Raw genomic sequence first — 19,802 nt, forward strand, 5'->3', positions numbered from 1 at the left:
GACGCCGCGTGTGGGTGCAGACAACGGGCCCTCCTTGCAGCCAGCGGCCTCGTCCTGGGCCCTCGGTGCAGACGAGCGGCAGAAGACGCGGATGGGCTGCAGACCCGTGCGCGATGCTTTCCGATGTGGTGTCGTCGGCGAGGGCGGGCTGTGACTGGCAGGCTCTGGCAGGCTCTGCTTGCGGCCTTGATTCCGCCGATGCTGCGTTTTCTCACACCCGTAGCCCGGCATTTCGCTGGCTTCCACTGACATAGAGAGCCAAACAAGACGGAGCTGCTGCAATCGAGCCAGCTTAGTCGCCCACACTGCTGTAAATCGCGCAACACGAGCCTTTCATCCACCGCCCCGCCGCCGCCCATATTTCCTTTCGCCGCGCTGTCCTCGCTGCAGCGCCTCCCTCCACCATCCCAACACCACCATCGCAATCTGCCCACCACCACCGCACCTCCAATTCACCAGCTTCCCCGCCGCATCGCCGGCCCACTAACCCATCTGCCGCGCGGAGCAGCCCGAGTCCGCAGCACAGCCACCCGCGCCCACAGGTCACTGCTCGGCTGGCCCCAAGGTCCGGCTTTTGTCAGCACTTGGGATCTTTTGCTCGCGCTCATCACTGCCCCTCCGGTGCCAAGGTTTTGCCATCCGCAAGACCTTGACGCCGCCCGCACCAGCAGCACACACTCGTCACCGCCGCTTCCTCCAGCATCACAGCTTCTGTGGCCACGCCGTTTTGCGCGCATTCTCATAGCACCTCTGGGCTTTGCCCCAGCCCGCGTCTCTTCCACTGCCCCGGCTGCTGCCTCACCACGCTCCGAGCCTCAAGTCCCGAGCAAAGACAGCCAGCATGACTTCCAGCGCGACCGAATCCATCGCCACCCCTCCTCCGAGCGCAAGCTTTCGACCCGTTGCGTCGCCCGCCCCCTCGACCACCTCGTCCCTGCAGTCCCAGCCCGACGGCAACTTCGCCCTGCCTCCGCCGCGGACGAATGGCGTGAACGCGGCCGCTCTGGCGACTGGCGAAGCCGGCCTCAAGCCGAAGAAGCCCACAATGACCTCGCGGATCAGCGGCATGTTCAAGAAGGACGTGGATAGCAGAGAGGCCTCGAAAGTGAACCTGGCTGGCAATACTATCCCCGAGGGCAAGGTCGCCAACGGAACTGCGGCGAACGGAGCTGCATCCCCGCCACAGGTCACAAGAACAGCGTCGACGATTGACAAGTCCAAGAAAAAGGATGTGGCACCTACTCCGTACAAGCGCTACTGGGTGAACGAAGATGGGACCCACGAGCATCACCTCAAGGTCGGCAAGCGCCAGGAAAAACTATCCGACATGTTCCAGAACTTCATGATGGGCAAGAAAAAGGAAGGGCATACGGACGAGCAGCCGCTGAGCTTGATGGCGAACTGGGTGGATGTGATGCGGAATGAGAAGGAGAAAATGGCCGAGTCGAAGTCCTCCTCCGGGAACACATCACAAACTCTTGTCCAGAAATACGGAAAATGCCAGGAGGTGGTTGGCCGTGGTGCTTTCGGCATTGTCCGAGTCGCCCACAAGCCGGATGCCCACGATCCCAAGCGCGAGCAGCTCTATGCCGTCAAGGAATTCAAGCAGCGACCCGGAGAGTCCACGAAGAAGTACCAGAAGCGTCTTACGTCCGAATTCTGCATCTCCTCGTCAATGTCCCACCCCAACGTCATCAATACCCTCGACCTCCTCCAGGACGACAAGGGGCTGTACTGCGAGGTTATGGAGTACTGCTCTGGCGGTGATCTGTACACTTTGGTCCTTGCAGCTGGACAACTGGAGGTTCTCGAGGCTGATTGCTTCTTCAAGCAGCTCATGCGTGGAGTCGAGTACATGCACGAGATGGGTGTCGCTCACCGAGATCTGAAGCCGGAGAATCTCCTCCTTACTACACATGGCTCTATAAAAATCACGGACTTCGGCAATGGCGAATGCTTCCGGATGGCTTGGGAAAAAGAGGCTCACATGACTGCCGGCCTTTGTGGTTCAGCTCCGTATATCGCGCCTGAGGAATACGTCGATCAAGAGTTTGATCCCCGTGCTGTAGACGTATGGGCCTGTGGTATTATCTACATGGCCATGCGGACTGGTCGTCATCTCTGGCGACTAGCTCAGAAGGGCGAGGACGAATTCTTCGACCGCTACCTCGAAGACCGGAAAGAAGAGGCCGGATATAGGCCTATCGAAGTATTACGACGAGTAAGTCATCCATTTCCCTAGAGATTACATCGCTAACGTGGCGACAGCGTCAATGTCGCAACGTGATCTACTCGATCCTAGATCCGAACCCGACTCGTCGTCTCACAGCCCACCAAGTTCTGTTCTCAGAATGGGTCAAGGAGATAAAAGTTTGCCGCGCCGGCAACGAGGGTTTCTGACATAGGGAGGGGGGCAAAGGGGTTCCTCAACTAGCATCTGTCTCCGAGACGCCAGTTTGAGATCCACCCGGGCCTGTTGATTGCTTGGCTTCCTCCCGACTTGGGTTTCGGAAGCCTTCAGTACCTTTTCCCCTTCACGATCCCCAGCGTTGACGCGTTCGGAGATCCATACGCATTTGCAAGCTCACGATAGCATAGCAAGCACCATTATTTCTGCGTATATGCGGTGCTTGCACGATTCCCTTTAGTACCCTTCCTGCATGGCGTTCGCGACATTTCTAGCACGGCGTTTACAGGGTCTTCTTCTTCAACAAAGAGCAGAAATAGGGAACGGCGGATTTTTGAAAGATCGGGAACCACAAGACGGCTCCAAGACTACTCTTACAAGGCGGGTGGCTCTTGTACATAACATACACCATCCATTCGGGCGGGCGGGGTCTGGTCTTTGGCGGCGATCTTTGAGCTTTTCACTCGCTCACCATCTATTGTTTTTGGGTTTGTGGTTTGTACCTGTCACTTTTACTTGTTGGCTGGTCAGGGCTTTATTGGGAAACAGATCCCACGTATGACTGGGATGCCGTTGGTGCACCTTATGTGCTGCCGTCTCATGGACATGCCTTTACGACGTCATGGTGTTCCTGCTTGAAACGCTGCCGCCGTGAGGTCTACTGCCCTTTGCTGATGAGGTGGTAGCGGTGGGGTTGTGGTTTGTGTATTAGTACTATGTATTTGGATGGAAGACGGAACGGGATAGAAAGGCCATCCGACGTTCGTTTGATCGAATGAAAAGGTTCACCGCTGCTTCGCTCCTGTTTTCCGCCATAATGTGGCGTGCTTCAAACCCTTCTGGTGTAAGAAGAGCCCCTCTGCTGACATGATCTCAATACTCCAGAGTTCTGAAGCTGCATGGCTTGAAACAGTACAGAAACGGTTTGAATAGACGAGATGAATCCTTGGTAAGGTGTACCTTGTGTGTGCATTCACGATTAGTCCTTGACGTCCGTGCCCCAGTGGAGAATTTAAACCTCGCGCGTTAAATCTTGAGCTTGGCAACCGTTTCCTCTCAACTTGGACGGGGCGATGAGCCTTTTCAAGGCCCGTGGAGTCTGATAGAGGAGTGAACATGCTGTGTCCGCGCCCTATATGCCCTATATAGCCCCTATCTGAAAATACAAACGTTGAGGTTGCCAATCTCCCTGCCGTGTCCTCGAGTCTGTGCAGTGGAGGGGCCCAACAAAGCAAAGACAGACTGTCAAGCGGACAGCTTGTCACCTGCGAAGAACAACACCTCACCGCCTCAACACTGCGAAGCGGTAAGCTGCTGAGCGCCGCCCATGGTTCTACAAAGACAGCGTCGCATCCTCCCGTGCCTATCAACAGAGCTTGCTTGAGAAATGCGCCCAAGCAATGCCCCCGATTGGCGCATATGTCTGCATCTGGACGGCCCTGCTGCTTCTCTGCAGCTCCACCCTCGCCCAAGGCACGAATGAGACGGCCTCGCCTGAGCACTCGTCCATATCTTCTACACCGACTGCCTCCGGCTCCACTCCCTCCTCGTCCTCGTCCTCGTCGACCATCCTCTCGTCTGCGTCGCTCCCAATAGCCGCGCATCCTTCCATCTTGACATGCCAGTTTCGCACGATTAACTACATCACGCACACGCTTCCGCAACAATGTCTCAAAACCAGCTGGTCGGCATCTACCAAGGCTGCAGCCGAGGCAGCGGCTTCGGAGCCTGCAAGCTCTGCTGGGACAGAGCCAGCAGCAGCAAACGAGGCAGTGGAAACTCCCAAAGAAGCACCAAGTAGATCTGGTATAACCGAAACCGCGTCGTCCAATACTGCATCGGATAGCTCTGCTTCCACGGTATCGGAACCAGCTCCACAGGAGTCTGAGCCCTCGTCTACGTCCAGTTCCCCCGCAACTGCAGAGCCCGAAGCCGAGACCGACTCACCGCTCGATAACGCCAACTTCCTTTCCTTTGAAGAATGGAAGAAACAGAATCTTGCCCGAGCTGGACAGTCGCCTGAGAATGTAGGACAGGGACGGGCATCTGGTGGAAATGCTGTCAGAAGACGGCCAATCAATATAAACAACGCTCTGGATTCCTTGGGCGAGGACACTGAGATAGAGTTGGACTTTGGTGGCTTTGGCAATACTGGGCAAAATGAAGACAGTGATTCTCGCTGGGCATCAGGGACCAAGAATGACCCATCCAAGACGTCTGATAACGGCGAAGGTGTCCCTCCAAGTTCACGAGCTCGAAGCAAAGACGCCGGCAAAACATGCAAAGAACGGTTCAATTATGCCTCCTTTGACTGCGCAGCTACCGTCCTCAAAACAAATTCGCAATGCAAGAGTTCTTCATCCGTATTGGTCGAGAACAAAGACAGCTATATGCTTAACGAATGTGCTGCGCAAAACAAATTCATCATCGTCGAATTGTGTGACGACATCCTCATCGACACCATAGTGCTGGCCAACTTTGAGTTTTTCTCCTCCATGTTCCGAACATTCCGTATCAGCGTGTCCGACCGGTACCCCGTTAAACTTGACCGATGGAAAGAGCTGGGCACTTTCGAAGCCCGAAATTCACGAGATATACAAGCTTTCCTGGTTGAGAACCCGCTTGTTTGGGCAAGATACTTGAGAGTTGAGTTCCTAACTCACTACGGGAATGAGTACTACTGTCCTGTCAGCTTGTTGAGAGTTCACGGCACGACCATGATGGAGGAATTCAGGCATCAAGAAGAGATGGCAAGAGGAGAAGACGATTTTGCAGAGCCTATTGAGGAGGCTGGTGAGCCTGTGACGGTTGCTGATCCAGTAGCGGATGAGATTGCGGCTCGAGGCACACCGGAAATCCCAGAGGCAGCGAAGGAAAACGAATCACAGCATCCCCAGGAGCCCGATAAGCGTGCGGAGGTCTCGCAATCAGAAGAATCGTCCACGCAGCCTTTGGAAACAGTAGCGAGTGAATCAGCTACCACCAAGTCGCCAACGGAACACACCGAAACTCCTGCGCCAAGTCACAACGAGAGTATCAGTGTCAAAAACGAAAGTCAATCGCAGCCGACGCCTGAGTCATCCGAAACCTCTTCAGTTGACACTCCAACAAAAGCTACTTCAACAACTTCCGAAATCGCTAAGGGTAGCGAACAGGTGACTTCAAATTCGTCTATAGTTACCCCTGCGTCGACTGGTCCATCCCTGAATGCAAGTTCTGTCAGTTCCACGTCCAACTCAAGCTCCACTGCCAAATCCCAAGGCAATGAGACAGTACACGGATCGAGCGACAGCAACTCCTCCGCCAAGACTGCATCCAGCTCAGGCGATCAGGCGTCTTCGCACACCCAGAGTCGCACTGCATCATCTCAAACGCAGCCACCGCCTTCGAATCCCACAACCCAGGAATCCTTCTTCAAGTCTATCCACAAGCGGTTGCAGCAACTCGAGTCAAATAGCACACTCTCACTTCAGTATATCGAGGAGCAATCTCGCATTCTGCGCGATGCGTTCATGAAGGTAGAAAAGAGGCAACTTGGCAAGACGGAGAATTTCCTGCAGAATCTCAACGCTAGCGTGGTCGCCGAGCTCAAGGTCTACCGCATGCAGTACGACCAGCTCTGGCAGTCGACGATCCTAGAACTGGAAAGCCACCGCGAGCAGTACGAGCGCGAGATCGGCGCCATCAGCACCCGCCTGACGCTGCTGGCCGACGAACTCGTCTTCCAGAAGCGCATGGCGGTCGTGCAGTCGACGCTCCTGCTGCTCTGTCTGGGGCTCGTCCTCTTCGTCCGCTCCGGCACCATCGGCGCCCAGCTCGACTCGCCCATCGTCCAGCAGATGATGGGCTCCGCCCACACGCACATTGGCAAACGAATCTTCGACACCCCGCCTGGCAGCCCCGAGGCCGGGCGGCGCGTACGCGGGTTTCGCAACATGTGGCGCGGTGACACGAGTGGTAGCACGCGCGGTAGCGGCAGCGGCCACCAGAGTGATCCTGGATTCGACCGCAGAGGTGGTCATTTGAGCTCGGATGGCGAGACGGATGGCGGACGCAGCCCTGTGCATTTCGAGTTTGAGCCCGCCACGCCGTCGAGTGCGACGCTGGAGGGGGCGGCGGGAGAGAGGGGTGGTGCGAGCGACCGCGGGTCGTCCGAGAGCCCGCAGCTCGAGCGAGCGGAGGATGTGGATGGCACGGACTTGGAGACGAAGGCTGTGCTGGCGACGCAGTCTGGTCCTGCGACGCCAAGGGGCAGTAGGGATAGCCAGCCGACATGGGAGGACGTCGGCAAGGCTGTGGGCATGCTCAAAGCGAGCGATGCTTCTGACCGAAAGCGGAGTCCTCTCCGGCGGAGTCAGAGCTATGATGATGACGGTGAGGATAAGGAGAACTACCGTAATGTTGGGGCTCAGGATGATGAGGACTCTGGGCCTGGCGAAGGTGAGGATCTTTTGGGCTTTTGATTGATGCACAGCACGCATTGCATGGTGTTTGGAGTTCTGGGCTACGATAGCATTTGGTCATATTGGATATGGAGCAGAGCGTAGGGAGGTAGTAATCTTTGAATGCATCACGTGCGTATCACGTGGCCCTCAACGTCAAGCCTCAAGATATCAGGATATGTCATCAAGATTAGCAGAACACGACTTGATATTCTTCCATCTGCATAGCCCTCGCTCTCCTATAGTCGCACTGTAATATTGGACTCTACACTGCCTGCGCAACCCTCCTGTCCTCTCGGCGATTTTACGCACCGAAACCTCGCACAGGATGGGCACCACACGCAACGCAGCGTCCCGGCCCAGATGAAGCATCTCAATTTCTCAGCGTGGCACTGGGACGCACACAGGCAGTGCCACTCGACCACATCACAGCCACCAGGCCAGCCGTAGGGCCCAAAAGCATATCGGGTGCCGAAGCCATCCGGGCGGCGAGCAGGATGCGATGCCAGCAGATTTTCGCCCCAGGCCAGGTCGCACGCGTCACGTGGGCCAATATATTGAATTTGGCACACTTCAAGCAGCGGCAGTGCAGGCTCGGATTGGTGCGCGAGAGAACTTATTTGGAGCGACGAGTTCGCCAGCCGGCGGCGGCTGCGTCTCTGTCTGGGTGGGCCGTCAACGCAGCCAATAGAGTCTGCCGCGTGCATGCTGCCCCTGTTGCTTTCCCCTCTCCGCTGAGGACGGCCAGCGGGAGGGGTGGGCGCTGCAGGTTGACGTCTGGCGGCGCGCTGGGAACGGCTCTCCATCCACCAAGCGGTTCAGGCCAACGGGACGAGGGCGCGGATTCTCGCGGGGTTTCAGCGGTTTTGCGCCTGATGCGTCTGAAACATGCCAGACTGCTGCGGCCGCTCACTGACTGACGATCGTCCAGTGCACGTGCGGTGCGACTTGTTGCGGGTCCCCCGTCCTGCTGCGGTGGAGAGCAGCGCGCTTGAGGCCGCTCTTGTCAGCGGTCGTCATCTGGGTGACTAGCATGCTCCCGGACGATGGGTGCTGCAGGTGTCGACGCATACGGCCAAGGGCCGAAGCAGCTGTCGCCCTACAAGCGCGATGATGGGGAGAGCTCGCCTCACGCCTCGTCCAGGCACGCCCGGCTGCACGACGATGACTGGCGACGTGCCCGCGAACGCCCCGACGGGAGCCAGATGATACCGTAGACGCGATTTGCGAATTGGACTCGGTGCTTCGCGCGCTGTTGCCAAGCGGGCTACGGTAGCCGGGCCGCTGGGATGGCCAGGTCATGGCGGCTCTGTTTTTGCCTGCGCCATGCTGGTTGGGGCGTGCTGCGAGGCTGCCGTGGCTTCTGGGTGGGTCGTGGCGGGCTCTGCTGGACGTGTGAGAATGATCACCTGCCCTGGTGCGTCTTTGCTGCTTTGAGGCCTGGCACGCTGGGTGGACGGGCAAGCAATGGGCGCTTGGGGAGCTGGCGTCGCCCAGAACAGGCAGCGAGGCAGCGTGGCAGCGTGGCCGGCGTCAATGGCCCCGGCGACGGGCGAGCTGTCACGATGCGATAATGGGCTCCGCAAGCTGCCTCTGCCTCTCGCGAGAGCATCGCGGCGGCCTGGGGAGCCCGATTGAGGGCAGCGAAGTCTTCCGGCGCACGGCGGGCCCTGCGGCGAGTGTCTGTGCTACAGCTGGCGGGCCGCAATTCGTCTGGCGGAGGCATATTGCAGGCATTTCGCAGGGCATTTCGAAGGCATTACTCTGGCGGGCGCGGGATTGGAGGGCGGCGCGTTTCAACAACGGCGAGCGGGCACGGCGCCGGGCACGTGAACAAGCAGTGTGGGCCAGGGCTGCGTGTGGCGGCAGCGGAGAGGCAGGAGCAGCCCGGCACCAATGCCAGCACCGCTCTCCATCACAACCTGACGCCCCGGCCAGCTCGAGTTCAACACCAACCCTCCTCCAGTCCTGCATCGTCAACTCGCTCGCCCACGTCCTTTGGCTGCACCGCACACTCCGCCGCTGCCCGCCCGCCGCCGCCAGCCCGCGCATCCTACGCCCCGGGCGCCCGTGCCCCGAGCCTCCAGGTCAGACGTGCCGTAATTCACTGCGAGCGCGCGTGGACACTTCGCAATTAGCGGGGTCTGCCCTTCTCCAGCCCGGCATCATCATCACCTTCGTCATCTGCACTCGCCCTCACCAGCCCACACCTGCCCTGCGCTGCCCGCGTCCTCACGCCTAACCTCCTCGACCTCACCCCGCCCCGCCGCCCAAGCTCCTCGCCGCTCTCTTAGCGACTGCGAGCCACCTCTGCCTCAACGCCCGTCACTCGACCGGCCCGCCAGCTCGTCACCCCGACCACCGCCCCGACTCACCACGCCGTCCTCCCCTACCGTGTCTGCTCCCAGCATCCTTGCTGCAGCCGCCCACGACGGACCTCATCGCCCAGACTCCGCGCTCCTCGCACCAGCTCCTCAACTACAGCCCGCCGTACTCGCGATAGCAATCCGCGCTTAGGGGCGCCCCGAGAGCCACGCTGCAGGCATCATGTCGCAGAACCGGCCATCCGCATTCTCGTCGCTCCGTATGGGTGGTCAGTTGCCCCAAGCCGAGTGTGGCACCCCCGCTAACAAAGCCGCAGAGGTTATCCGCGAAAAGGTTCAAGACGGACTGACGGGGGACTACAAAGACCTCGCGTACACACAGTGCAAGATCGTGGGCAATGGCTCCTTTGGCGTCGTCTTCCAGACCAAGCTGTCGCCCAGTGGCGAGGACGCCGCCATCAAGCGAGTCCTACAGGACAAACGCTTCAAGGTGCGTTTGCGTTTGCCCGCGCTGCTGCCCGAATCTCCCACTTGTGCTGACTCTTCTAGAACCGCGAACTGCAAATCATGCGCATCGTCCGGCACCCCAACATCGTAGAGCTCAAGGCCTTCTTCTACAACAATGGCGAGAGGGTATGTGTCTTGCCCCGCCGGTCACGCCCCGTACATTCCAAGCACTGCTAACTTGGGCAGCCACAGAAGGACGAAGTCTACCTCAATCTCGTGCTGGAATTCGTCCCCGAGACCGTCTACCGCGCCTCCCGATATTTCAACAAGCTGAAGACTGTAATGCCAATTCTCGAAGTCAAGCTCTACATCTACCAGCTGTTTCGCTCGCTCGCGTACATCCACTCACAAGGCATCTGCCACAGGGATATCAAGCCGCAGAACTTGCTGCTGGACCCGGCAACTGGTGTGCTGAAGCTGTGCGATTTCGGCAGCGCCAAGATCCTGGTGGAGAATGAGCCCAATGTCTCGTACATCTGCTCGAGATATTACAGGGCCCCAGAGCTAATTTTCGGGGCCACAAACTACACCACAAAGATCGGTATGTCATTTTTCGCACGTTCTGTGCCTTTCTCTGGAATTCTCGGCTAATCTGTTACCTTGCAGATGTTTGGTCTACAGGCTGTGTCATGGCGGAGCTGATGCTCGGACAACCTCTGTTCCCCGGTGAGTCTGGCATTGATCAGCTTGTCGAAATCATCAAGGTCCTCGGGACTCCCACGCGGGATCAGATTCGGACCATGAATCCCAACTACATGGAACACAAGTTCCCGCAGATTAAGCCGCACCCGTTCAGCAAGGTAGGCCCGCTTTTCTCCACTCAAAACTTCACGTCACTTACAACCCAAAAGGTATTCCGCAAGGCCGACCCCAGTGCCATCGACTTGATCTCAAAGCTGCTGGAGTACACACCGACGCAGCGACTCTCGGCCATCGACGCCATGGTCCAGCCGTTTTTCGATGAGTTGAGGGACCCGGCCACAAGACTCCCAGATTCACGCCACCCCAACGGACCGTCGCGTGATTTGCCCGAGCTTTTCAATTACACACTGCACGGTAAGTTGCCTCGTATCTAAAATTACAAGTGGACCATCTAATTTATTGCAGAGCTATCGATCGCCCCTCACTTGAATCGACAGCTGGTTCCTCCACACGTCCGCGCAGCTCTGGCAGCCCGCGGCCTGGATTACGAGTCGCCCTCTTTCAAACCCCTTATGAAGGATGAAATGATGGCCCGGTTGGACTAAACGTCCGACCAAAAAGCATGCGTCACGATATTTGTTTTTGATTCCAACGGCGTGGCATTGCGTTTCCCCCGCCCCTGGAGCCTGAATATCTCTGCCGGACGGATGCGATTTCCCCGGGACTCTTTACGGCGTCTATTTGTTGGATGGCATACATTGCCGTGAAAGGGCCATTCCCTGCAGTATTTTGTCACGGCTCAAAACGACACGATTCTCACTCGCCACTCCCGTCGAATTGGCTTTTCATCACGTCTTGTCCTGGAACCCTTAGTTCTCTCCCCTTTCACCCCCGTGATGTCAACTGCGAAGATGCGTAGATATAATCCTTCCCACTACCCTTTCATTCCTGGACTGGACGACGGACAGAACACTAAATTGCCAGTGGCAGTCGTGAAGTCGCAAAATCCGATTGATATTTGGCAACGAACACGGATATTCTAGGAGAATGTTTCTCTCTATTTTGAGATGGCGGGTTCGTTACGAATAATCGTTGCTTGGCATTCGGGTGTTGTCTTTTTCTGGCTCTCACAACCTGCTGCACTTTAGGAACTGCCGTCCTCCTTCTACTATCCTGGCCCGGACGACCTGGCTACTTTTGGTCGCCTTCAATACGGGTATTTAGGATTGTGTAGCTAGAACAAGGACGGTTTCTACGTGTTGGTGGGCTGAGTGGGAGAACTCGAGATTCAGGCACAGGAGGGCGGGCTATGCTCAACCTTTGTTCTTGCTTTTCTTCTCTTCTTCTAGCCTGGTGGCTGTCTTCTTTATGATCAAGTAGATTTCTTCTGGTCCGGGTCCCCCTTTTCATTTTCTCTTCTTCTAGGCGTGGTTGTTCTCCTTCCCATCCCATCCCATTCCCGGTTCTCTGCCAGCATGGAATACCTCATCGAACGAACCGTCTCGCCTCCCATCCGATCCATCCGTCCGTATCTTGCATACTTTCCAAGTTTTCCCTCTGTTGGCCATCTCCCGTTCTTGCAAAGGGGGCTTTGGGGCGGTGCGGGGAAAGGAACCGTTGGGTTCTTTCATGCATCTGCAGATGGCGTCTTTTTCAGTGCTCCCTTTTCATTATCTGTGCGTGTTTTCTGAGGCCATTGGTTTGAGTTGGGCAAGATGACCGTAACGGCCTGAGGGGGAAGTAGGGAGTGCGAATGATGGATTGGAATATCGGGACAGCAAATGGGATGGGCTAAAGCGGGGAGAATGGGTTACGGCTCTTAGTTCAATGGTGCTGTGCATGCAGGCGTGTTTGGTCGGAGTAATGCTCCAGCTGGGTCAACAGGCCGAAGTGGTGTTTAGGTAGCATGGCAGTGATAAAACAGTTCTCTAAGTCTTGGTTAAGGGCTCGCTGTGATATGGTGATATGGTGATGGAGGGATGAGTCACGGAAAGAGATTTGTGAGGTATTGATGCTGCCATTGGATTATCGTAATGCTAGCTAAAATAATTGCTTTGAGGCCTTCTCCATCGATCAAAGATTAGAGAGAACGTCTTAGTCCCCAAGTAACTGGAGTAGTTGATCACACAGCTTGCCTAAACTGCATCGAATTCTTTGAGAACTTATAGGGGCACAGCAAGTTGTTGGAAATAAGCAGAATCCTAAGTCCAAGCCCTGCAATTGAATGGATAGTGAACAGTATATCTGTGAAGCTGAAGTGGTTTCGAGCACACTTCTACATCATAGATTACCGTACATCCACTCTAGGTGAGCTTGCGTACACTTGCCTAACACCGCCTGGGCTACCCTGGTACGTTACTAAGAATTGGAAAACGACAGTTTTGACAACCCTAATAGCTCTCCGGGCCACCCCAATCGGTGTTGGACTGCCTTGGTGAAACGCCCCTGTTTAGCGCAGTTCACCAGCGCCTTGGACGAGCTTCTCCATCACCTGCAGACGCGACGTACATACGCGCATCGAACCTCAACACCTCACTCCTCCACCAACACCATCATGTCCGACTATCGAAGAAACGGCAAGCGCAAGCGCAGCCGCGAGCCACGAGATCGCTATCTCCCCGTCCCCCGCCAGCTGCGCGAAAACCTCCTGTCGATTGCGGACTCGCCGTTAGCTGTCCCCGCCAAGCAGGCGCAAGAAATCGCGACGCTGCTGGGTGACAATTTCCATGACGAGCAGATCAAAAATGAGTTCTTTGATTTGCTGGTGAGGCTGTGAGTGAGGCGCTTTAATGGAAACTGTGATGTGTTGGTAGCTAATGGTTGTAGGATCCTCGAACAGCCCTTCAAGATTCCCTTCGCCGCCGCGGTCATCCTTTACGGAAACGATTCGAAGCCCGAGATTACGACTGAAGCTTTGAACAGGGCGGGTGAGCGCTTGCAGGAAGCGTTCAACGCTGGGCATTGGCGAGATGTCAAGCTGTTGGTCCGATTCTTGGCTTGCCTGCAGAGGCTATTTGAGGGAGACGGGGTCATCCCGCTGTTGGACAAGCTGTTTGACTGTGCTGTCGACTTGCAGAGTGCGAATGAGAACGATGTGAGTGTCCCCAGATACTGGAGCGCTTCTCAATACAAGGCTAACTTCAATCCAGGTCGTTGGCCTCGAACTCGTCAAGATTATCCTGCTTACTCTTCCTTACGCCATGGGTTACGCAGAGACCAGCATCGTACCACAAGCTCTGGAGCTTCTCGAAAAGACGGAGATCGTCGCTTCCATGAAGCTACCAATTGAGGAGCTATTGGAGTCTTATACTGGTTCCACGGATGAAAAGCCTGTCCACTATCTCAGCGTCATTGGGCTTCTCCAATTACAAATGCGGAATGAAGAGGCGCATGGATGGGAGTTCGCGATTCTTCCGCCATTCCCGAAGTTCATCTCGCAGCAGGTTGATGGTCAGGATGCCATGGTTACTACACCCACCCTCCATCCGTTCCCTTCGCTCGACATCGTCTCGCCCGTCAACGCAGGTCCGAATCCACTGTTCCCGGAAGCATACTTCTCGCTATATGCCGACCAGGAGGTAGAAACTGTCCCGAAAACGGACGACATCGCTGCTTCACTCATCCGAGACACCATCGTCGATACTATCAACATTCTTGACTTCAATCGGGATGCCGTCGCAACTCTACTGGTCAATATGGATAGCTACTGGCATCCGGAGACTTTCATCAAGCGCGGCATGCCATTTGATAAGATCCGACTCGGCGAAGTTGAGGAGGGCAAATCGACTTGGAAGCCGGAGGATATGGTCCTCGATGGGATCTTTTCTCAGATCTTTACTCTCCCTAATCCGGAACGCAAAATTGTCTACTATCATTCGGTCATTACAGAGACCTGCAAGAAAGCTCCTGGCGCTGTTGCACCGAGTTTGGGTCGGGCAATTCGATTCTTGTTCCGTAACCTTGACGTTATGGACCTTGAGCTTGTTTCACGATTCCTGGACTGGTTTGCCCATCATTTGAGCAACTTCGACTACAGGTGGAAATGGCAGGAATGGTAAGTCGTTAGCATTATTCCATCCGGACTACAAGCTAATATGAGTCAGGGTCGAGGACCTTGTTCGCTCCGACTTACATCCAAAGAAAGCCTTCATCATCGCCGCCATAGACAAGGAGATCCGACTTTCGTTCGGCAAGCGCATCAAGAAGACCATTGATGAGGAGTTTAGATATTTGATCACTGAAGGCAAGGAGAAGGAAGTTCCAGATTTCAAATATGCTGATGACAGTAAGTGCTAACAAATTTCAAGTGGAGACAGACATTAACAAAGCTTATCAGGAACTCCGTACGCTGCCGAAGGCGCACTCCTCCAAGTCCAGATCCGAAAGAAGGCACCGGATGCCGAGATTCAAGAAACTATCAACGTTATTCACGTTAAAGCCGCCGACGCCGGAATCAAGGACGTTTTGATACCGTCAACCGACGCTTTCGTCACTTGCATCTGCTTTATTGGTTCAGTTTCGTTCTCGCATTTAATTTCTATAGTCGACCGTTGCAAGGAGCGCCTTCTCGCAATAGGCCAACAATCAGAGCCAGCGAGGCGCCAGATAATCGCTAGCATCGTCGCCTACTGGAAAGATCAGCCCGGAAACGCTATCAACATCATAGACAAGTTGCTCAACTATACCATCCTGACCCCGATTTCCGTCATTCAATGGGCCTTGGCAGACCACCTCGGAGCTGGCGAGGCTCTTGCCGAGAGCTGGACGTACGAGATGGTTGCGAAGACCGTCGCTAAAGTCACCAACCGTGTTCGCCAAATCGTTGCAGCGAGGCTGCAGGAGGGCCTGACCCAGGAGCAGATCGAGAGTATTGACGAGACGCTTATCAAGGAGCGAGAGGGGATGCGCAGTTATTTCAAATTCATTGACGACGCGGCCAGTGTTGTTGCTCTTGGCACCAACGATGCCTACATTGAGAAGGTGACAAACGGCGAGTTGAACGCTGAGAATGCGGCCGTGATCAAGGCCTGGGGAAAGCGCTGGCAGGTTGTCTTCCAGCGAAAGGCGCATGTCGAGGAGACGGTAGTCGGGGAGCAAGCCGTGGATGCGAGGGTGAAGCTGCTGCCTACCAAGATGGAGACCGACTTGAAGGAGGAAACGCAGAATGGCAACGGTGCAATGGAGGGCTTGACGATTGAGGAGATTGAGTGAGCAAGCGACAGCCTCGTTCAGTGTCATGCAGGTCTTGAGGATATGGGTGGTTTGGGTTTAGCGGTCATCAAGGGTGCTTCTTGGGACGGTCTTCAAAAGGAGTTCTCAGGAATCTGATAGGCTGCAACCCTCTGTACAATAGATAGCTAGCTGAAGCAAGCCACGTCGAATGGACCAGATTCGAATAACGTGACTAGTTCTGTTATTCCCCAGAGTGCACGGCCGCTGAACCCTGACACAACTCGCTAAGCATGTCGCCCGCTTCAAAGATCGCATCTCTCGCGCAAAACGCGACTCCTCCACGCCCATCCAACCCCATCCGTCTCTCTGCCCTGTTCGACCTCTGTCCCATCTGCAAACCGTCGCCGCCCATCTTGCAAACACCTACCGCAGATATGCTCGCCGCCACTTTCCGCACCGCGCGCGCCTCAGGCGCATCCGCCGCCCTCTCTACGCGTGCCTTCTCCTCCACCGTCCTCGCGTCATCGGCGTCCATGTCCATCAGCGGCCGCCTCGGCGCTGCTCCTGAGGAGCAGTCGACCGCTTCTACCTCGATCGTGAAGTACCTGGTTGCGACTAGCTATGGCAAGACTGAGAATAGGAAAACGAGCTGGTTCAGGGTTTCGGCGTTCACGGATGGGGCGCAGAAGGAGTTTCTGTTGAGTTTGCCTAAGGGGTGAGTGGTTCCCTTCTTTCTTGCGTTTCTATGTTTGGATGGATTGGGCGTTGTTGAGGTTTGGGAATAGGTTGTTGTAGGTGCGATGAGCTGCGACTGCTGAGGTCGGAGACGAGGGATATGATTGATGTGAATGGATCTAAGCAGCTTAATTCTGGATGGTGGGAATCCATGCTAACTTTTATTCTTCTGCAGTGCCCTCGTCCATGTGAACGCCGATGCGCGCATGGAGCAGTATACCGATAAGGACGGCAATCCGAGGACCTCCCTCAACCTCGTTCAAAGTACGTTCTTCGGCTCAGAATCTTCCTTGCTTCCTTAGCGTAGAGCGTGTTCTGACGACACTTTTCCGTCTACCCTAATGAGTACTCTGCTAACCTTGGTTATCTAGGGTCGATCGATGTCCTCAGCAGGCCCAGGCCCCAGATCGAGGAGAACGAGGAAGGCTTGGTCCGGGAAGCCAGCGGATAGCAAGTACACGATGTATCCCGTCAAGCATTACTCCACACGATATACTCTGAAATGGAGATGGACGGGGGCGAATCAGCCGAAGAAGACATGGATGACTCCGATTTCGACTTTTTCTAGAGGTCATACGACTGTCATTGAACCTTAGGGGACACTCTCGATGGTACTCTAAATGGGCTTCGTTTCTTTTGTATGTACAATCTCCACTCGGAGGCCGGGGTTGGGGAGTTGCTGCGGCCAGGATGGGTGTTTTAGTAGCAATGTAATGCTTATGTTTGCGAAGAGCAGGCCTCACCAACAGCATCCAACGACTACTGTTCATGCATGCTACAGTAATCAACTGGGGAGTTTCAAAGGAAACATTAGAGTAGCGAGTTTTGAGAAGTAATTCTTGGGCTTGCTTGTAATCGACTGCCTTTACGGTTTAAGCTATCTAAGAATCATCAAGATGATCACCAATGCATGGAATCATGGTAAACTGAGCTCGAAGAGCAGGCCCAATGCCCAAATTTGCCGATTTTCTCTAACCTCGTTCAGGGCTATTTTCATCTACCACAAAGGGCTGGCATTACCGAATTTGTACTATGGTCTATGATTGTTACCAGCTCAACAAAGAAGGACCAACTACTATATTCATATATCACCGTAATCAAGCTTGACAGAATACATCTTATCTCTCACGTGACCTCGAACAGGCTAATTCAAGCTGACGCCAGCCGCCAGCAGGTAACACTTCCGCCTGCTTGTAGATCAATCATTCTAACCATCCGACATTTTAGGGCTTACAAACCCCAGAAAACCCCCAGCGAGGCCTAGGAAATCCCGAAAAGCCCCCGTCTTACAACCTTCATTGGAAGCTTGATTGTTCCACCTACCTATGTAGGAATACCTCCGTTGCTCGCGAGGCTGGTAAGGCACAGTTGGATGATGTACCTTTATGGATTTCAGGCTTCAATCTCTTCGGCTAAATGGGTGCTATAAAGCAAGCCATTCCCTCCGCCGTCATTATGCTCCTAAGCTCTGTTATTATTCTTGGCCTGCTACACGGGATTTGCGCAACATCTATTCCACCCCCAACAGGTCGATATCAGGTAGGATCTTCGAAGCATGTATTCGATCATATCACACAAGATGATCCGGTTGCTCCAAACAAGACCGGTACTTCACTTCTGATTACACTCTTCTACCCGACGAAGAGCATTCCCGACGGCCCTCAACCATACATCGACAACACCACTGCGAGTGTCTATGAGAGTGCCTGGAACTACACTGCTGGAACCATCGAAAAGCTCACCTCATCCGTACAGCAAAATGCTCCATTTCTTCAAGGCCACAACGACGAGTCATATCCAACGTTGTTATTCGGGCCTGGTGGAGGCGGTCCCCCATCAATCCTGTACACTGCTCTACTGTCAGAGCTGGCATCTCATGGCTACACAATCGCCGCCATAGACCACCCTTACGAGCAGCCATATCTACAGTACCCCGATGGAACCAGTATCTACGGCCTTCCAGTAGTCTACAGCTTCTCCCTGGAGCTCTTCAATGCGATATACGAAATGCGAATCAAGGACTTTGCTGCGTTAATAGACTACTTCCCAACTTTCACAAGCAAGCTCAATGCGCCCTTTAACACCACCCACTACGCCGTGTTCGGGCACTCGCTCGGCGGCGCATCTGCGATAGGTGCGATGCTACAACTGCCATCCGTCATAGCTGGCATCAACATGGACGGCCTCCTCACCGGCGATCCAGCCAACACTACTGTTGGTGTACCAGACGAGAAGCGGAACGTGATGATGTTCGGCCAGCAGGACCACACGCCCGAGAACGAGGGCACGTGGGGCATCTTCCCAAAAGCGCAGACGGGATGGTGGAGAGAGATTACGGTTGATGCTGCTCTGCATTTGGACTTCAGTGATGCGGCGATCTGGAAAGGTCTGAGGAAGAACGATCAGCCAGAGGTGGGGACGATTAATGGACCGAGGATGGTTCAAATTGTGAGGGCTGTGGTGACTGCGTTCTTTGATAACTTGATGGGGGAGAAGGAGGCGATTTTGGATGGGCCGGAGAAGAAGTGGCCAGAGTTGAACTTTGTGGGGTATGGCAATGGGAATTATACGTATAATTGCTTGAAGGAGGGGTTAGGGCTAGGAACACTGTAAGAGACGTTATTTAGTTGACTATCCTTGTATATCGATCAGTGTTCACAGTGTTCCACATCGCCTCGTTATCACATACGTAATCTGCCCCTTTCCCTTACCTCTCTACCATGGTTCCACGCTTCCAGACTGCATGCCTCGCAAAAATTTCCCTAACCTAACACGGAACAGTATCTCTAATCTCTGACTCAGCAGACTCGGCAGAAAGTACATATTCCCCCTCTTCCCCCGCCCCTCTTCTCCTCTTCGGCCCTCGGGCCGTCCACTCCTACCACCACAAGATCTCATCCTCTGTATTTTGTATCACCATATCTTTGTATATTTGGGGTAGGGCATAGCTGGCCCTTGTAGACTATGTCATCTCGACCCTTCCCCGGCCATGTATTCCCAACTTTTGTTACTCTTTCGGGGCAGCGTGTTCACAGATACTTAGGCGGAATTAGATCGTCAGAGGGTTATGAGATCTTGTCAAAAGAGATGGAAATCTAGGAGGTTTTGACCCGAGAAGGGTTTCCTCCGATCAATATATGAGATTTCTCTACGTTTGTGAGATTTTTGATGTGAAGTGATGTGTGTGATGTGCGTGACTTGAAATGTATGAGGTGTCCTCTGCGAAGTAGGTCATTAACAAGCATTGCTTAAGAGCGGTCCCTACCCAACAAGGTACCTAGAGTATAGTAGGATAGAGCTATTCAAGATAACGGCGCACGAATGAGCTGATGGAAAGACCTCAAAGTTTCTAAAAGGGACTTGGACTCTTTTGAGCTTCGTTCGAGTTAAGCTCCGGTGTATCGGTTCAAGTCTTACACGCGAAGGGCTTGAACATAGATGGCAACTAGCTCGTGCCAATGGCATGGTTTTAATGATAAGACAACGAGTATAGCAATGCTAGCATTGCCGTCGTCTATTAGCTACGCTGTGAATGAAGCGACACCTTGAAGGCACGTGCCCAGATTTCGGCGG

The 19,802-nt window shown here is 54.7% G+C and overlaps 8 protein-coding genes across 8 annotated transcripts; 7 read left to right on the forward strand and 1 right to left on the reverse strand.

Annotated features, from left to right (window-relative positions):
• The first annotated feature begins 664 nt into the window (after positions 1 to 664).
• BDZ99DRAFT_294214 (serine/threonine-protein kinase hal4) lies at positions 665 to 2,530 on the forward strand. Its single transcript, XM_033714122.1, has 2 exons — positions 665 to 2,221; positions 2,269 to 2,530. Exons 1-2 carry the CDS (start codon positions 842 to 844, stop codon positions 2,398 to 2,400), a joined length of 1,512 nt encoding a protein of 503 aa, XP_033578013.1. The 5' UTR covers positions 665 to 841; the 3' UTR covers positions 2,401 to 2,530.
• BDZ99DRAFT_294215 (uncharacterized protein) lies at positions 2,531 to 3,119 on the forward strand. Its single transcript, XM_033714123.1, has 2 exons — positions 2,531 to 2,817; positions 2,880 to 3,119. The coding sequence occupies exons 1-2, from the start codon at positions 2,661 to 2,663 to the stop codon at positions 3,044 to 3,046; spliced, it is 324 nt and encodes a 107-aa protein (XP_033578014.1). The 5' UTR covers positions 2,531 to 2,660; the 3' UTR covers positions 3,047 to 3,119.
• Positions 3,120 to 3,687: 568 nt separating this feature from the next.
• BDZ99DRAFT_462327 (uncharacterized protein) lies at positions 3,688 to 7,067 on the forward strand. The gene has a single exon (XM_033719825.1). It carries the CDS (start codon positions 3,808 to 3,810, stop codon positions 6,868 to 6,870), a length of 3,063 nt encoding a protein of 1,020 aa, XP_033578015.1. The 5' UTR covers positions 3,688 to 3,807; the 3' UTR covers positions 6,871 to 7,067.
• A 398-nt stretch (positions 7,068 to 7,465) lies between these two features.
• BDZ99DRAFT_519719 (uncharacterized protein) lies at positions 7,466 to 8,151 on the reverse strand (the record flags this gene model as incomplete). Its single annotated transcript, XM_033725441.1, has 2 exons — positions 7,466 to 7,730; positions 7,763 to 8,151. The coding sequence occupies 2 exons, from the start codon at positions 8,149 to 8,151 to the stop codon at positions 7,466 to 7,468; spliced, it is 654 nt and encodes a 217-aa protein (XP_033578016.1).
• A 1,093-nt stretch (positions 8,152 to 9,244) lies between these two features.
• BDZ99DRAFT_294280 (glycogen synthase kinase-3 beta) lies at positions 9,245 to 11,362 on the forward strand. Its single transcript, XM_033714124.1, has 7 exons — positions 9,245 to 9,442; positions 9,491 to 9,663; positions 9,723 to 9,806; positions 9,867 to 10,221; positions 10,287 to 10,480; positions 10,532 to 10,736; positions 10,788 to 11,362. Exons 1-7 carry the CDS (start codon positions 9,397 to 9,399, stop codon positions 10,925 to 10,927), a joined length of 1,197 nt encoding a protein of 398 aa, XP_033578017.1. The 5' UTR covers positions 9,245 to 9,396; the 3' UTR covers positions 10,928 to 11,362.
• A 1,464-nt stretch (positions 11,363 to 12,826) lies between these two features.
• Positions 12,827 to 15,701, forward strand: BDZ99DRAFT_441789 (cap binding protein). The gene is made up of 5 exons (XM_033717784.1): positions 12,827 to 13,094; positions 13,149 to 13,416; positions 13,472 to 14,376; positions 14,426 to 14,607; positions 14,659 to 15,701. The coding sequence occupies exons 1-5, from the start codon at positions 12,877 to 12,879 to the stop codon at positions 15,531 to 15,533; spliced, it is 2,448 nt and encodes an 815-aa protein (XP_033578018.1). The 5' UTR covers positions 12,827 to 12,876; the 3' UTR covers positions 15,534 to 15,701.
• Positions 15,702 to 15,928: 227 nt separating this feature from the next.
• On the forward strand, positions 15,929 to 16,680 carry BDZ99DRAFT_386427 (ssDNA binding protein-like protein; the record flags this gene model as incomplete). The annotated part of the gene is made up of 3 exons (XM_033715472.1): positions 15,929 to 16,209; positions 16,405 to 16,493; positions 16,601 to 16,680. The coding sequence occupies 3 exons, from the start codon at positions 15,929 to 15,931 to the stop codon at positions 16,678 to 16,680; spliced, it is 450 nt and encodes a 149-aa protein (XP_033578019.1).
• A 782-nt stretch (positions 16,681 to 17,462) lies between these two features.
• On the forward strand, positions 17,463 to 19,492 carry BDZ99DRAFT_294363 (uncharacterized protein). Its single transcript, XM_033714125.1, has 3 exons — positions 17,463 to 18,838; positions 19,035 to 19,220; positions 19,273 to 19,492. Exons 1-2 carry the CDS (start codon positions 17,646 to 17,648, stop codon positions 19,168 to 19,170), a joined length of 1,329 nt encoding a protein of 442 aa, XP_033578020.1. The 5' UTR covers positions 17,463 to 17,645; the 3' UTR covers positions 19,171 to 19,220; positions 19,273 to 19,492.
• The last annotated feature ends 310 nt before the right edge of the window (positions 19,493 to 19,802 follow it).

Source organism: Mytilinidion resinicola (genome assembly GCF_010093595.1).
Source record: "Mytilinidion resinicola strain CBS 304.34 unplaced genomic scaffold BDZ99scaffold_8, whole genome shotgun sequence".
NCBI lineage: Eukaryota > Fungi > Ascomycota > Dothideomycetes > Mytilinidiales > Mytilinidiaceae > Mytilinidion > Mytilinidion resinicola.

Bases quoted from the DNA above. Each gene is read 5' to 3' on its own strand.
- BDZ99DRAFT_294215 (XM_033714123.1), top strand. From the start codon at position 2,661: ATGGCGTTCGCGACATTTCTAGCACGGCGTTTACAGGGTCTTCTTCTT. The intron at 2,818-2,879 runs ATCCATTCGGGC...TCACTCGCTCAC, and splicing joins TCTTGTACATAACATACACC to CATCTATTGTTTTTGGGTTT.
- BDZ99DRAFT_462327 (XM_033719825.1), top strand. From the start codon at position 3,808: ATGCCCCCGATTGGCGCATATGTCTGCATCTGGACGGCCCTGCTGCTT.
- BDZ99DRAFT_441789 (XM_033717784.1), top strand. From the start codon at position 12,877: ATGTCCGACTATCGAAGAAACGGCAAGCGCAAGCGCAGCCGCGAGCCA. The intron at 13,095-13,148 runs GTGAGTGAGGCG...TAATGGTTGTAG, and splicing joins TTTGATTTGCTGGTGAGGCT to GATCCTCGAACAGCCCTTCA. The intron at 14,608-14,658 runs GTAAGTGCTAAC...AAAGCTTATCAG, and splicing joins TTTCAAATATGCTGATGACA to GAACTCCGTACGCTGCCGAA.
- BDZ99DRAFT_294214 (XM_033714122.1), top strand. From the start codon at position 842: ATGACTTCCAGCGCGACCGAATCCATCGCCACCCCTCCTCCGAGCGCA. The intron at 2,222-2,268 runs GTAAGTCATCCA...ACGTGGCGACAG, and splicing joins CTATCGAAGTATTACGACGA to CGTCAATGTCGCAACGTGAT.
- BDZ99DRAFT_294280 (XM_033714124.1), top strand. From the start codon at position 9,397: ATGTCGCAGAACCGGCCATCCGCATTCTCGTCGCTCCGTATGGGTG. The intron at 10,222-10,286 runs GTATGTCATTTT...GTTACCTTGCAG, and splicing joins AAACTACACCACAAAGATCG to ATGTTTGGTCTACAGGCTGT. The intron at 10,481-10,531 runs GTAGGCCCGCTT...ACAACCCAAAAG, and splicing joins AGCCGCACCCGTTCAGCAAG to GTATTCCGCAAGGCCGACCC.
- BDZ99DRAFT_294363 (XM_033714125.1), top strand. From the start codon at position 17,646: ATGGGTGCTATAAAGCAAGCCATTCCCTCCGCCGTCATTATGCTCCTA. The intron at 18,839-19,034 runs GTAAGAGACGTT...CTGACTCAGCAG, and splicing joins GGGTTAGGGCTAGGAACACT to ACTCGGCAGAAAGTACATAT.